Source organism: Piliocolobus tephrosceles, chromosome 16 (assembly GCF_002776525.5).
Source record: "Piliocolobus tephrosceles isolate RC106 chromosome 16, ASM277652v3, whole genome shotgun sequence".
NCBI lineage: Eukaryota > Metazoa > Chordata > Mammalia > Primates > Cercopithecidae > Piliocolobus > Piliocolobus tephrosceles.
The window spans coordinates 43,314,903-43,328,803 of NC_045449.1; the positions used below are offsets into that span (position 1 = coordinate 43,314,903).

The window sequence follows — 13,901 nt, forward strand, 5'->3', positions numbered from 1 at the left end:
GGGCAGTGATCGAAACGAATCCAGAGACAGGAAGTTCAACTACGCACGTCCCAAATTCCACTCCTCACCTCTCAGTGCTTCCCGTGACCCCAAAAGCTCCTACACACACACACAGAACCTGCTCCTGTGCTCGAGTTCTCTACCCCGGTCAAGGCCATCTGCTGCTTTCACCATCCGCCCGAGCACCGGCATTAACCTTGACTTGACTCTCCCTCCCCGTCGTGCACCCAAGTCCTTATCCTCCCTACCTCTGAAATCCAGCCTTCCCTCCCCTCTGCTTGAGCCCTGGTTAAGCCTCGGCCTCCCAACGGGCCTCGATCTCACCTCTCCCCGCAAACCGGGAGCCTAGCTCAGCACCTGAGACAGCCATCTGGTCCTGCCCCTGCCCTGCCTTGATGACTCCCCCTCCTATAGGATGGCGTTCAGACTCCTTAGCGAGATGCTCTTTTCGCAGGATGCCCTGCTCCCTGGCTGCCGCCTCCCCACCTACATTTCCAGCCCCAATCAGCTGCCCCATTCCCACCCTGAGATAGGGATCCCTGCCCACCCGGCACTAAAGTGCGGTCGAGCTTTCCAGTTCACCCTGTCATAGAGATCAGACCTGTCATCGACCTGTACACACTTCCTATTTGCAGTGTCCCTGGCAAACAAGCTCCCTTTGGTGATGCCCAGCTTCCCTGGGGTGGTCACGAGCCCCTTCCCTCAGCGCCTGCAGCACTGACTGACAGCCGCACAGCAGTGGTACTGCCCTGAGATAGTGGGAGCCCCGCTTGCTTCCCCTCAGGACTCTGAGCTGACCACAGCAATCAGCCATCACCCGAGTGCCCCTGCGACTGCGCTGATTACCTGTCTCTGGCCAGATAGATGACAACCTGGCCTCTGTTACACCTTATCTGCTTTCCAAACTTCTAGTTACAGAGCATTAGCCCACCAGACATTGACAAATGACTGTCATGTGCTCTCATTTGGGGGAACTGTATTTTTTGGCTTCAATCTGAAGCACACTCTCATTTGGATTACCAAATGTCAACTGTGGAAACAGGTCTGGAAATTTCACGGACTTTTCTCTGTCCAGGGGAGAGCTATCTGCCGCTTGGTCAGGTCACTGATGGCTACTTGGGATACAGTCAGGACCACCCCTCTGCTTTCACCTCTTCTTTCCTTCCTAGGAAGACTGTCCTTAACTGGGGAGGCTGTAACCCTTCAGCTTCACTACACATATGTTCATTCCCCAAGTCCTGGTATGCTCATCTCACGCCCCAAAACAAACAGGCCACACTTTGTGTAAAATATTAATAGAAATTCAGGCCAGGTGGAGTGGCTCACACCTGTAATCCCAGCACTTTGAGAGGCCGAGGCGGGTGGATCACGAGGTCAGGAGTTCGAGACAAGCCTGACCAACATGGTGAAACCCTGTCTCCACTAAAAATACAAAAATCAGCCAGGCATAGTGGTGCATGCCTGTAATCCCAGCTACTCAGGAGGCTGAGGCAGGAGAATCGCTTGAACCCAGGAGGCAAAGGTTGCAGTTAACTGAGATCGTGCCACTGCACTCCAGCCTGGGCAACAGAATGAGAGTCTGTCTCAAAAATTAAAAAAAAAAAAAATCATCTCGCCCTCATCTGTCCATAAAGGCAGCCTACCCCAACTATCCTCTTCTCCTCCCTCCTGAGAAGTCCCTTCCCCTCTATTGCCTCTACCGAAGCCAGATGAACAGGAAGATAAGAAAAACCCTCAGCAGCCGGGCGCACTTTGGGAGGCTGAGACAGGTGGATCATCTGAGGTCAAGACTAGCCTGACCAACATGGTGAAAACCCGTCTCTATTAAAAATACAAAAATTAGCCGGGAATGGTGGCACACGCCTGTAATCCCAGCTGCTCGGGAGGCTGAGGCAGGAGAATCACTTGAACCCAGGAGGCGGAGGTTGCAGTTAGCCAAGATCACACCATTACACTCCAGCCTGGGCGACAAGAGCGAGACTTCATCTCAAAAAAAAAAAAAAAGAAAGAAAGAAAAACCCTCAGGCTGGGCACGATGGCCCACGCCTATAAGCCCAGAACTTTGGGAGGCCCAGGCAGGCAGATCCCTTGAGCCCAGCAGTTGGAGACCAGCCTGGGAAACATGACGAAACCCCATCTCTACAGAAAATACAAACATTAGCTGGGTGTGGTGGCACGTGCCTGTAGTCCCAACTACTCCGGAGGCTAAGGTAGGAGATCACTTGGGCCCAGAGAGGTCGAGGCTGCAGTGAGCTGCTGTGATCACACCACTGCACTGCATCCTAGGCGACAGAGTGAGACCCTGTCTCAAAAGAAAAAAAAAATTTTCAATTTCCCTTGCAGTTAGATGCAGCCATATGCCTAAGTTCTAGCCAATGGGATGTGAGAGAAGTGAAGGTTGTAATTCAGAGATGTCTCTTTAAAAGGGATACTTCTTCCACTTCCTTTCCCAACTTGCAGGAAGGGACATGGGGTGGTAATCCGAGTAGGACTGATTAGAAGGAACCAGGTGTGTGTAGACCACCTTAAAGATCAGAGCCTCACCACTATCACCACCTCTACTGAGTAGTTAGGGCTTTCTTTTGAAGACAGGTCTCACTGTGTCACCCAGGCTGAAGGACAGAGGCGGGATCACAGCTCACTGCTCCAACCTCTGGAGCTCAAGCAATCCTCCTACCTCAGCCTCCTGAGCAGCTAGGACTATAGGAATGTGCCACCACACCCAACTCATTTTTAATGTTTGGAAGAGATGAGGTCTCACTCTGTTCCCCAGGCTGGTCTCAAATTCCTGGGCCCAAGCAATCCTCCTGCCTTGGCCTCCCAAAGTGCTGGGATTATAGGAATGAGCCACTGTCCCAAAGTGCTGGGATTATAGGCATGAGCCACTGTCCCAAAGTGCTGGGATTATAGGCATGAGCCACCGCACCCGACCACACTTGAACTTTCAAATGAAAGAGAAGTACATTTCTATCTTGTCTCCATTAAAGCAACCAAATCAATATCCTAACAAATCAAAGCTACTTACAAGAACTCCTACTTCATTTGAGCCCACCCCAGGGACCCAGGCCTACTGTCTACCTAGCTTTTCTGATTTTCGGAGGAATTACAACTTCCCACACTCCCCCATTCACTGAATCCCCAAGAGCTTCTCAAGAACGGCATGAGTATGTTTTTATTTAAGAGACTGGTCTCACTCTGTCACCCAGGCTGAAGTACAGTAGCACGATCATGGTTCACTGCAGCCTTGAACTCCCAGGCACAATCCTCCTGCCTATTAAGCCTTCCCCATAGCTAAAACTAGAGGTGCACAACACCAGAGCTAATTTTTCTTTTTTTTTTGTAAAGTCAGTGTCTTGCTATGTTGCCCACGCTGGACTTGTACTAGCCTCTAGCGATTCTCCCCCTCAGCCTCTTGAATAGCTGGGATTAAAGGCATGAGCCATTGTACCCAGCCTAATTTTTTTTTTTTAGTGAGACAGGGTCTTGCTCTGTTACCCAGGCTGGTCTCCCACCTCAGCCTCCCAAGTAGCTGGTATCACAAGCACAAGCCAGCACACCCAGCCCTCATGTTTTATTTCTGATGAATCCTCTGCACCTAGTCCAGTCTTGGCCATGTAGCAGATGCTCCATAGATGCCTGTTGAGTAGCTCAGTGCCAAGAGTGGAAGGGATGCAGGGGTTAAGAAGGGCAGGCAAAGATTGCCTGTGTGTATGTGAGATCTCAATATAAATAATTTTTATAGTATTTACATTCTCTATTAGGTCAGGTTATTCAGTGTACAGGAAAAGAAGAAAAAAAAATACAACAATACAAAATAACCAACTCAATGAATCCTACGTTGGGAGGAAGCATTTTAATCAGATGGTAGGGGATGGTAACACTGTACAGGGAGCACTCACAGCTCCAAGAGCTTCCTTCCAAATTATGACGAAGTTCCTTTAAATAACTAGATTTCCTAGAGCCTGGTCCTCTGCCCATGGGAAGAGGAGACATGGATGTGAAAGCATTGTGGCCTGCTCTCCTGTCATTCATAGATCCAGTTCTGAGCACAGCTCATGTAATCTACCAGTTCCTCAGGGTGAAACCACAAGCCGATCTCCTTCTCTGCACTCTCCACGGAATCACTGCCATGTATAATGTTCCTGGGTGGAGAAAGAGACAGTCACATGACCAAGACCAGAAGGATTAAAATGTGCCCATTGCCAGAAATCTACAGCCACGGCAGCATAAAAGCTAAAGCTCCATGGACGTTAGACCATGTTAAAAGAAAAAGCCTACAATGGCCATTCATGTAAGGGTGAAAAATGCCCTCCCCACATCCAGCCCTCCCGGTCACACTGGTGCAAACAGTAAGAGCCTTCAGGAAAGACTGTGGCCAGCAAAGTGTGTTGTACCAGGTTCTACACTTCGTGTAACAGAGGTACAACTACAGTGATTTTTAAAACCAAAGCCAGGCCAGGCACGGTGGCTCAAGCCTGTAATCCCAGCACTTTGGGAGGCCGAGACGGGCGGATCATGAGGTCAGGAGATCGAGACCATCCTGGCTAACACGGTGAAACCCCATCTCTACTAAAAAAAAAATATAAAAAACTAGCTGGGCGAGGTGGCAGGCGCCTGTAGTCCCAGCTACTCAGGAGGCTGAGGCAGGAGAATGGCATAAACCCGGGAGGCGGAGCTTGCAGTGAGCTGAGATCCGGCCATTGCACTCCAGCCTGGGCAACAGAGCGAGACCCCATCGCAAAAAAAAAAAAAAAACCAAAGCCAAACGCAAACTTAAGGGGGAGGAAAACAATAAACTCCGATAAAATCAACCTGCGTATGGTATCATGTCTACCTCCAGCCTCAGAAACCCAAATCCTTGTGGCAACTAAATCAGATTTTGGAAAAGGGGGAAAAAGAGCAAAATCTCACCTGCCAACTTGTATGCAGAAGTCTCCACGGATGGTCCCAGGCTTGGAGTCCGCAGGGTTGGTCTCCCCGAGCATGACTCGGCCTGTCTTCACCACATTCAGCCCCTCCCAGACCTCCAAGGACAGAAGAAGATATGGTCAAAGAAGAAAACCAATCTCAGCAGAAAATCTGGCAACTATTAATCCAAAAATAGGAAAAATAAAAAGGCCCCTTAAGATGACATTCATTCACTGAACAAATATTTAGAGTATCCACTTATTCCAGCACTAGGGATCCTGGTCTCCCTGCCCTGATGCTTGCCTTTCTACAATGTACTCTCCATTCAGCAACCAGAGCAGCCTCCTTAAAATGCCAAGTGTGGGCAGGGCGCAGTGGCTCACACCTGTAATCCCAACACTTTGGGAGGCTGAGGCAGGCGGATCACGAGATCAGGAAATCAAGACCATCCTGGCTAACACAGTGCAACCCTGTCTCTACTAAAAATACAAAAAAATTAGCTGGGCGTGGTGGCAGGCGCCTGTAGTCCCAGCTACTCAGGAGGCTGAGGCAGGAGAATGGCGTGAACCCAGGAGGCGGAGCTTGCAGTGAGCCGAGATCGCACCACTGCACTCCAGCCTGGGCGACAGAGCGAGACTCGGTCTCAAAAAAAAAAAAAAAAGGCCAAGTGTGAAGTGTCCCATAGCTTCCCAGCACTCAGGAACTACATGGTCAACACACCCCTAAGAGAAGAGGCCCCTGCCCATGCCTCTGAACTCTTCACATCCCAACTTCCCTCCCACCCATCAGGCTTCGGGCATTTCAATTCTCCTCCCATACTTCAAAAACCCAAGCTCATTCCCACCCTGGGACCTTTGCACATGCTGTTTGCTTGGCTGGAAATGTTTTTCACTGTGATTCTGTACCTAGCTGGCTGCTTCTTGTCATTCAGATCATAGCTTAAAAATTGCATTCTTTGATCATCCAATCTAAAGTGATCACTTGCTACTCCTATTCATTTCTGAAGCCTATCACTAACCATTAGCTGATATATGAAAACAGATATCTATTTGGTCTCACTCATGACTGTATCCCCAGTGTCTAGAAGAGAGCCTAGCGCAGACGACAAGCAATGCATACTTGGAGTATCTCACACAGGCACACTCACCATGGCAACTACCGGCCCTGAGTGCATGTATTTCACCAGGCCGGCAAAGAACGGACGGTCCTTCAGGTCAATGTAGTGTTCCTTGAGAAGGTCTTCAGAAGCCTATTCAACAGGACGGAGAATGAGAATGGCCCCAAACCATCTAAGAACATATAATCCATGTAATTTCCCCTCACCCACCCTGCTATGTAAAACATGAGTGGTTGGGCTCACTGATTCTGTTATAACCCAATTCATTCTCCACACTGGAAGGGAGCAGTGACAGGACTGAAAGTACTTCTCCAATTTTGTATCAATTGTCTCCCTATTGGCATTGACTGATGATAAAACCACAGAACATTAAAATTAAATTCAGCTATTTCATTTAAAAAAAACTCAAACTCTTGGGCTCAAGTGTTCCTCCTGCCTCAGACTCCCGAATAGCTAGGATTGTAGACACAGACTACCAGACATGGCTAATTTTATTTATTTATTTATTCATTCATTTATTTATTTATTTATTTTGAGACAGAGTCTCCCTCTGTCATCCAGGCTCGAGTGCAGTGGTGCGATCCTGATTACTGCAACCTCCACCTCCCAGGTTCAAGTGATTCTCCTGCCTCAGCCTCCCAAGTAGCTGGGATTACAGATGCCCACCCACCATGCCCAGCCAATTTTTGTATTTTAGTAGAAACAGGGTTGTTGGCCAGGCTGGTCTCAAACTCCTGACCTCAGGTGATCTGCCTGCCTCGGCCTCCCAAAATGCTGGGATTACAGGCGTAAGTCACCACGCCCAGCCACACCTGGCTAATTTTAAAAAATTATTTGTGGAGATAAGGTCTCACTATGTTGCCCAGGCTGGTCTCAAACTCCTGGACTCAAGTGATCCTCCAGCCTCGGCCTCCCAACGTGCTGGGCTTACAGACATGACCCACCATGCCTGGCCCTCAACCATCTCATTTTAGGCAGGAAAATCAACAATACAATAAATTTCCATTCCCAGAGCAAACCCCAAATAAAATGTTAGAAGGACACCAGGGAGCAAGTCTTGGCATTTGATGAGCAGCAAACTAAACCAGGCCATTACCCAGGGATGCTTCACGTTTACTCAGAGAATAAAAACCCAGCATGATGACCATGTGATTCCCAAAGGTATCTGCAAACCACCCAAAAGCAAATGACATCTAGCAATAAATAATTCTGCTGAAAAATGAAAACTTAGCCGGGCATGGTGATGGGCGCCTGTAGTCCCAGCTACTTAGGAGGCTGAAGCAGGAGAATGGTGTGAACCCGGGAGGCAGAGCTGGCAGTGAGCCGAGGTGACACCACTGCACTCTAGCCTGGGTGACAGAGCGAGACTCCATCTCAAAAAAAAAAAAAAAAATGAATTAGAACTTCTCATACTGCAAGGCTAATATGTGGGAACAAATCAAGTTAGCTAGAGAACAAACCATCTGCTTAACAGTTTCAACTCAGTGTGGCTGTGTTCTCTCTTGTACTGCATATATGCTTGTTAAAATCTAACAGGGTCCCATGGTTTTTCCAGCTCTGTGGTACTGCACTGTACGACACTTATTGCACACATTAGAGACACACACAAATGTGGAGACCGGCAGCCCAAAAGCCCCATCATTCAGCCACCAGTTATCACTTGCCAAAGTAAAATCATATGGCCACATAATCATTCCGTGGTAGGGATCCAACCCTCGCCCTGTCCTTTCCTATCCAAATGGAAGACTTTTGCCGTGAAGTCTCCTAACAGACACTGAGGTGACCCTCCCTTACCAGAATACTCTTTTAATTCTATTAATTGGTTCCAATTATCTTTTTGTTGGTTTTGTTGTTTGTTTGTTTTGAGACAGTGTCTCTCTGCCACCCAGGCTGGAGTGCAACGGCATGATCATAGCTCACTGCAGCCTCACACTTCAGGATCAAGCAATCCTCTTGCCTCAGATTCTCAGTAGCTAGGACTACAAGTGTGCACCACTACACCCGACTAACTGATTATCTTTTTTTGAGATGGGGTCTTGCTCTGTTACCCAGGATGGAGTGCAGTAGCTCGATCTCCACTCACTGCAACCTCCACCTCCCAAGTTCAAGCCATCCTCCCGCCTCAGCCTCCCTGGTAGCTGAGACTACAGGCATGCACCATCACACCCAGCTAAACTTTGTATTTTTAGTACAGATGGGGTTTCACCATGTTGGCAAGGCTGGTCTCGAACTCCTGACCTCAGATGATCCGCCCACCTTGACCTCCCAAAAAGCTGAGATTACAGGTGTGAGCCACCACACCAGGCCCTAACTGATGATCTTTAGTCTGCAAAACAGATCATAGGCTTTTTTAAGGGCTTGGGGGTTGGGAACCCCAAGTTCTCCCTTGCTTCCTACCTCCACAGCAGATTTAAATAGCCCTTTAGAGTCATGGCAGCTATCCTTCCGTCCATTCTTCACCAAACCCATATATCCTTAATAGGCAATTCAATGTAAAGGAGAAAATGTCTGCACTCAGAGGTCAGAGAGACTCAAGTTAAAATCCCAGCAGCATCACCGTATGCTATCAGGCACATCACTGAACCTCTTCAAGCCTTAGGTTGCTCGTCACTAACCACGAAAACAGGAGGAAGTACTTCTCAAGGCTGGCATGAAGACTAAATCAGGAAACATATGTGCCTAGCATATGGTAAATGCCTGATCAACAACACATTCATTTCATGTTACCTTCTGCTGTGATCTATATGTGTCCCCAAAAGTTCACATGTCGGAAATTTAATCCGCGATGCAACAATGTGGGCAGGTGGGGCCTAATGGGAGGTTTTAGGTCATGAGGGCTTCACCCTCATGAATAGATTAATGTCTTATCTCAGGAGTGGGTTTGCTATAAAATCAAGGTCAACCCCCTCTTGCTCTCTCTCTAGCTCACTCACTCTTGCACTCTCTTGCCCTTCTATTCTGTTATGGGATGATGCAGCAGGAAAACCTACATTACATGCCAGCTCCTTGAGCTTGGACACCATATTCTCCTCTCGGCATGAACATCAGTCTACCCTCTTTTACGTTAAAGCAGTTTTCTTTTCTTTTTTTGGAGATGGAGCCTCCCAAAGTGCTGGGATTACAGGCGAGTCACCACGCCAGCCGTAAAGCAATTTTTCTAAAACATCACATAGTAAGTAAATTGAAAGTCAAACTAAATTTTAAAATGCACTAGAAAGGTCCAAAATTGATGCCCTTTTAGGAAAACATACTATCCCCTATTTGATTTGAGAATTGGAATTCTTTTTTTTTTTTTTTTTTGAGACAGAGTCTCCCTGTTGCCCAGGCTGCGGTGTGGTGCAATCTCGGCTCACTGAAACCTCCGCCTCCTGGGTTCAAAAGCAATTCTTTTTTTTTGGAGATGGGGTTTCGCTCTTGTTGCACAGGCTGGAGTGCAATGATGCGATCTCAGTCACTGCAACCTCCACCTCCCCAGTTCAAGCAATTCTCCTGTCTCAGTCTCCCGAGAAGCTGGGATTACAGGCGCATGCCACCAAGCCTGGCTAATTTTTATGTTTTTAGTAGAGACGGGGTTTCATCATATTGGTCAGGCTGGTCTCCAACTCCTGACCTCAGGTGATCCGCCCACCTCGGCCTCCCAAAATGCTAGGATTACAGGCGTGAGCCACTGCACCTGGCCGGTTCAAGCAATTCTTATGTCTCAGCCTGCCGGGTAGCTGGGATTACAGGTGCCCGCCCTGACACCCGGCTAATTTTTGTATTTTTAGTAGAGATGGGGTTTCGCCATGTTGGCCAGGCTGGTCTTGAACTCCTGACCTCAAGTGACCAGCACACCTTGGCTTCCCAAAGTGCTGGGATTACAGGCACGAGCCACTGTGCCTTGCTCAGCCAAGAATTTGAATTCTTATCTCTAGAATGTGTTTAAAGAGGAGTTACTGGTCAATCAAGCCCTTGCATTTATCAGAAGATTGCTTTGTAAGTAGCTTGCAGGTACATCTGCTCTCTGCTATTTCAGGAGAACCCTCCCAAAACCAAAACCATAGTTTTCCTCCACAAGCTCCTATGGTACCTGATAAATGCTAGACAATAAGCATTGATGAGCGTCTAGTAATTGATGATGGAAGATTTTCTTGCTAAAAAAACAACCTGTCTCAAAGGGGGAAAAAAATCTCTCTAAAATTATCTGCTCAGGAAGCTCGAGACCAAGAACTCAAACATGCTCAGCTGAGTCACAAATTACAGAGATGCAGTCATACGTGGAACTCTGCACTGCTTTTCCCATAGCAATGCACCTCATAATACAGAGACTATTTTGGAAAATCCTAAATAACTAGGTTTGTTCCAAGATGTAGCCAAACGCTAGGGCACTGAGGTGTTTCCAGGTCTCAAGACACTTGTGTCCACTCTACCATGAAGAAGTTTAAACAAGAAAGCCGGGGAGAAACAGGTTAATCAGTGTTCTCCTATACCATGAAGGAATCAAAATGGGAACAATGAAGTCCACTTACTTGCATGAATTTCAGACCAACAAGGCGGAATCCTTTCTGCTCAAAACGCTTGATAATCTCTCCGACAAGACCCCGCTGGACCCCATCTGGTTTGATCGCAATGAAGGTACGCTCACAGTTGGCCATGGTCCTGGGGATAGGCAGGTAGAGGAATGAAACGGCGTTGAATCACTTGCCTACATCGTCATCCTTCTCAAGCGGATTATCCCATAAAGCTGGTTTAAACCTGTCAGGTCAGCTGCAGGCCTCCCTCTGGTAAAAACCCAATTCCTCCCCAGTCCCCTCATCTATGAACTAATATGTCAATGTGGGAAAGGATCCAAAAGCAAAGACTATAATTTCTATCCCATTTGATTTATTTTACTTTGGTTTTGGTTTTTGTGGTTTTTTTAGAGATGGGGTTTTGCCATGTTGCCCAGGCTGGTCTCAAACTCCTGTCCTCAAGTGATCCACCCACCTCAGCCTACCAAAGTGCTGGGATTACGGCCATGAGCCACCGCGCCCAGCCCCCCACCCTTTTTTTTTTTGGTATGGGGTCTTGCTCTGTCACCCAGGATGGAATGCAGCGGCACGACCTTGGCTCACTGCAACCTCCACTTCCCAAGCAAGCTAGTCTCCCACCTCAACCTCCTGAATAGCTGGGACTACAGGCGCGTGCCACCATGCCCAGCTAATTTTTGTATTTTTTTTTTTAGTAGAGATGGGGTTTCACTACGTTGGCCAGGCTGGTCTTCAACTTCTGACCTCAAGTAATCCACTGGCCTCGGCCCTGCAAAGTGCTGGGATTACAGGCATGAGCCCCGTGCCTGGCCACCATTTGATGTAATAAGCTTCTTTTAAGCATCTACTGTGTACCAAACACTGTGGTGGAACTAGGATACAGGAGCTAAAAACTATCTTTCTCAATAATCAAGCTTGGGAGAAACTACACTGATAAAAAGTTTTACTAATGTGAAAGTGATGTCTGGTACAAAGCAGTAAGAAATAATAGTTTGACTTAATGCCACATCCATAGCATTAGGGGTTTTAGAGAGTATATCTTTACAACCCCCTTCATTTTACAAATGAGGAAACAGGACCAGAGCACCAGAATGAAGGCCAAAACCCAGCACTCCCAACCCATTAATCCATTCTTGTAATGTATGCTACACTTTACAATGCAAAGAATATTGTGACTAACCAATAAAGGGTGGTGTGTGGGAGAGCTACATACATTAGGAATACCTGATAGGGGACATCATACTGAAAGGAAGCCTAGAGAGTAACTATTCTGTCCAGATCCCTCATTTTACAGAAGACTAGCTCATGACCTACCCTGTATCACATCTTGAGATGGGAGGCCCCTCGCCTTGAAAGACAATCTCTGATGTAGACAGCAGCACCACCTATTGGCCCCACCTTCCTGTCCTTTAGTTAACCTCTTCTTACAGCATCTTAGCACTGTAGCCCAATTTTCTGTTTGTATGTCTGCCTCCCCACCGGTCTCTGGCCTGCATACCAGGCTGATTTACTCCTGTGTAGGTCTATGGTACCTAGCCACAGGGCCTAGCAGTCAATAAGAGCAAAGAAAATAATTTATCATCACTCTGCGACTTCCAAAAAAAAGAGACAAAGCCCAAAGACTGCGGGGAATCGCCCGATGGGGTGCAGGGCAAGAATATTGTCCTGGAGAAAACAAGACTAAAGCGCCAGAAATAGACCCTAAAAATGTCCCTCCACATCGATCCCGGTGACACAACAGTAAGCACTCAGTCCTTGCTGAATGAATGACACACACGCCCGTCATTTATTCAGCAAGGCCTTATAGAACGTCAACTCCGTTCCCGGCACTGCTCTCGAGAGAGACAAATAAGGCACAGCCCTGTCGTCGCGGCCTGACGAGAAAGGCGGCCACCGACAAAGGCTAGTCCACGTGGCATGGGACGTGCGCCGACCGGTCTGCACTTGTCCACAGGCGCTCCCTGCCCCTCCTTCCATCCGATCCTCCTCGCCGCCTCTTAGAGCTGAACTCACCTCTTCACTAACCCCTCACCTAACCCTCTCCCGCGACTACACTCCTTTCCTTTCCCTCTCAGGATACCGAACACCTCTTACCCTTCCAGCTGCTTAGGCTTGAACTCCGGCTGCAGCCGCCGGAACCCGAAACGCGCCGGGGACCCACGTGGTTCGCTGCACTTGCACGCACGGAACGCTTCTGCGCAGATCCGCTGCCGGAGAGCCCATTTTGCAGAACACCGCTCGCCCACGCTTCCTCTTGGGAGTAGGCAGTCATTCTAGGGAACAACTTTCTGCGTTTAACTTCCGGCGCTAGCTTTTTCAGACCTTTCCGGTTAGCTGCTTGCTTTCTTCCCTCCACCCCCGGGTTCTCTGACTCACTTCCTTTGTTCGCGAGCAAATTGGCTTCCCGAGAGGTGGCGCTCACACTTTGCATGACGTCCAAAAAGCTCCTGACCTAGAAGTAAACTTTTCGCTCCCGCTTTGTGTTTATTCACCTTTTCTAACCTGTCAAGCAAAAGATTTTATTGAGTACCTACTATGTGGACGCATTATTCTAGGCCCTAGGGATATAACAGTATGCTTTCTTGGAGCTTCTGGGAGGGATAGGAGTATAGGAAAACAAGAAACAGATAAGCAAATTAATATGTAATAGATCTCGTTATGTAAGTGCTGTGAAGAAAAGGCCAGAGAAATCTCTGAGGAAGTGGTAATAGAATAGACCTGCATGAAGTGAGCGAGCCAGCCCAGTGATTCCCTGAGAGCCAAGTCTTACGTTGTGAGATGCCAATACAGATTTTGCACAAGGCATCGCATCATCACTGACATACTTTTTCAAAAAAACATTCCCACTGCTCTAAGGGGAAAGGTACAAAAATGGAATCAGGAGCCTTTTCAACAAATGATGCTGGGTAAATTGGACAAATACAGACCCAAAGAACCTCAACCTAAACCTCACACCTTATACAAAATTCACTCAAAATGAATCATAGATTTACATATAAAACAATAAATCACTGATGGGGAAAAAAAAGAGTTAAAAATTCTCAGGACCTAAGGCCAGGCAAATAGTTTTTAGACGACAACAAAAGACCAATCTATAAAAGGAAACAGTTGATAAATTGGAACGTACTGAAATTTAAAACTTTTGGCCTAGAACGGTGGCTCACGCCCGTAATCCCAGCACATTGGGAAGCAGCGGCGGGAGGATCACTTGAGCTCAGGAATTCGAGACCAGCCTGGGCAACATGCTGAAACCCAGTCTCTACTAAAAACACAAAAATTAGCCGGGCGTGGTTGCAGGCGCCTGTAGTCCCAGCTACTAGGGAGGCTGAGGCAGGAGAATCGCTTGAACCCGGGAGGCAGAGGTTGCA

At 47.8% G+C, this 13,901-nt stretch overlaps 1 protein-coding gene across 1 annotated transcript; it reads right to left on the reverse strand.

The window, feature by feature from the left end:
* Window positions 1-3,831: 3,831 nt before the first annotated feature.
* Window positions 3,832-12,773, reverse strand: LOC111537588 (nucleoside diphosphate kinase A). The gene is made up of 5 exons (XM_023204517.2): window positions 12,628-12,773; window positions 10,534-10,663; window positions 6,056-6,157; window positions 4,912-5,024; window positions 3,832-4,142 (listed from the first exon to the last, which is right to left on the reverse strand). Exons 2-5 carry the CDS (start codon window positions 10,657-10,659, stop codon window positions 4,025-4,027), a joined length of 459 nt encoding a protein of 152 aa, XP_023060285.1. The 5' UTR covers window positions 10,660-10,663; window positions 12,628-12,773; the 3' UTR covers window positions 3,832-4,024.
* Window positions 12,774-13,901: the final 1,128 nt, after the last annotated feature.

Bases quoted from the DNA above. Each gene is read 5' to 3' on its own strand.
- LOC111537588 (XM_023204517.2), bottom strand. From the start codon at position 10,659: ATGGCCAACTGTGAGCGTACCTTCATTGCGATCAAACCAGATGGGGTC. The intron at 5,025-6,055 runs GTGAGTGTGCCT...CTGTCCTTGGAG, and splicing joins CAGGGCCGGTAGTTGCCATG to GTCTGGGAGGGGCTGAATGT. The intron at 4,143-4,911 runs GTGAGATTTTGC...TTCTCCACCCAG, and splicing joins TTCTGCATACAAGTTGGCAG to GAACATTATACATGGCAGTG.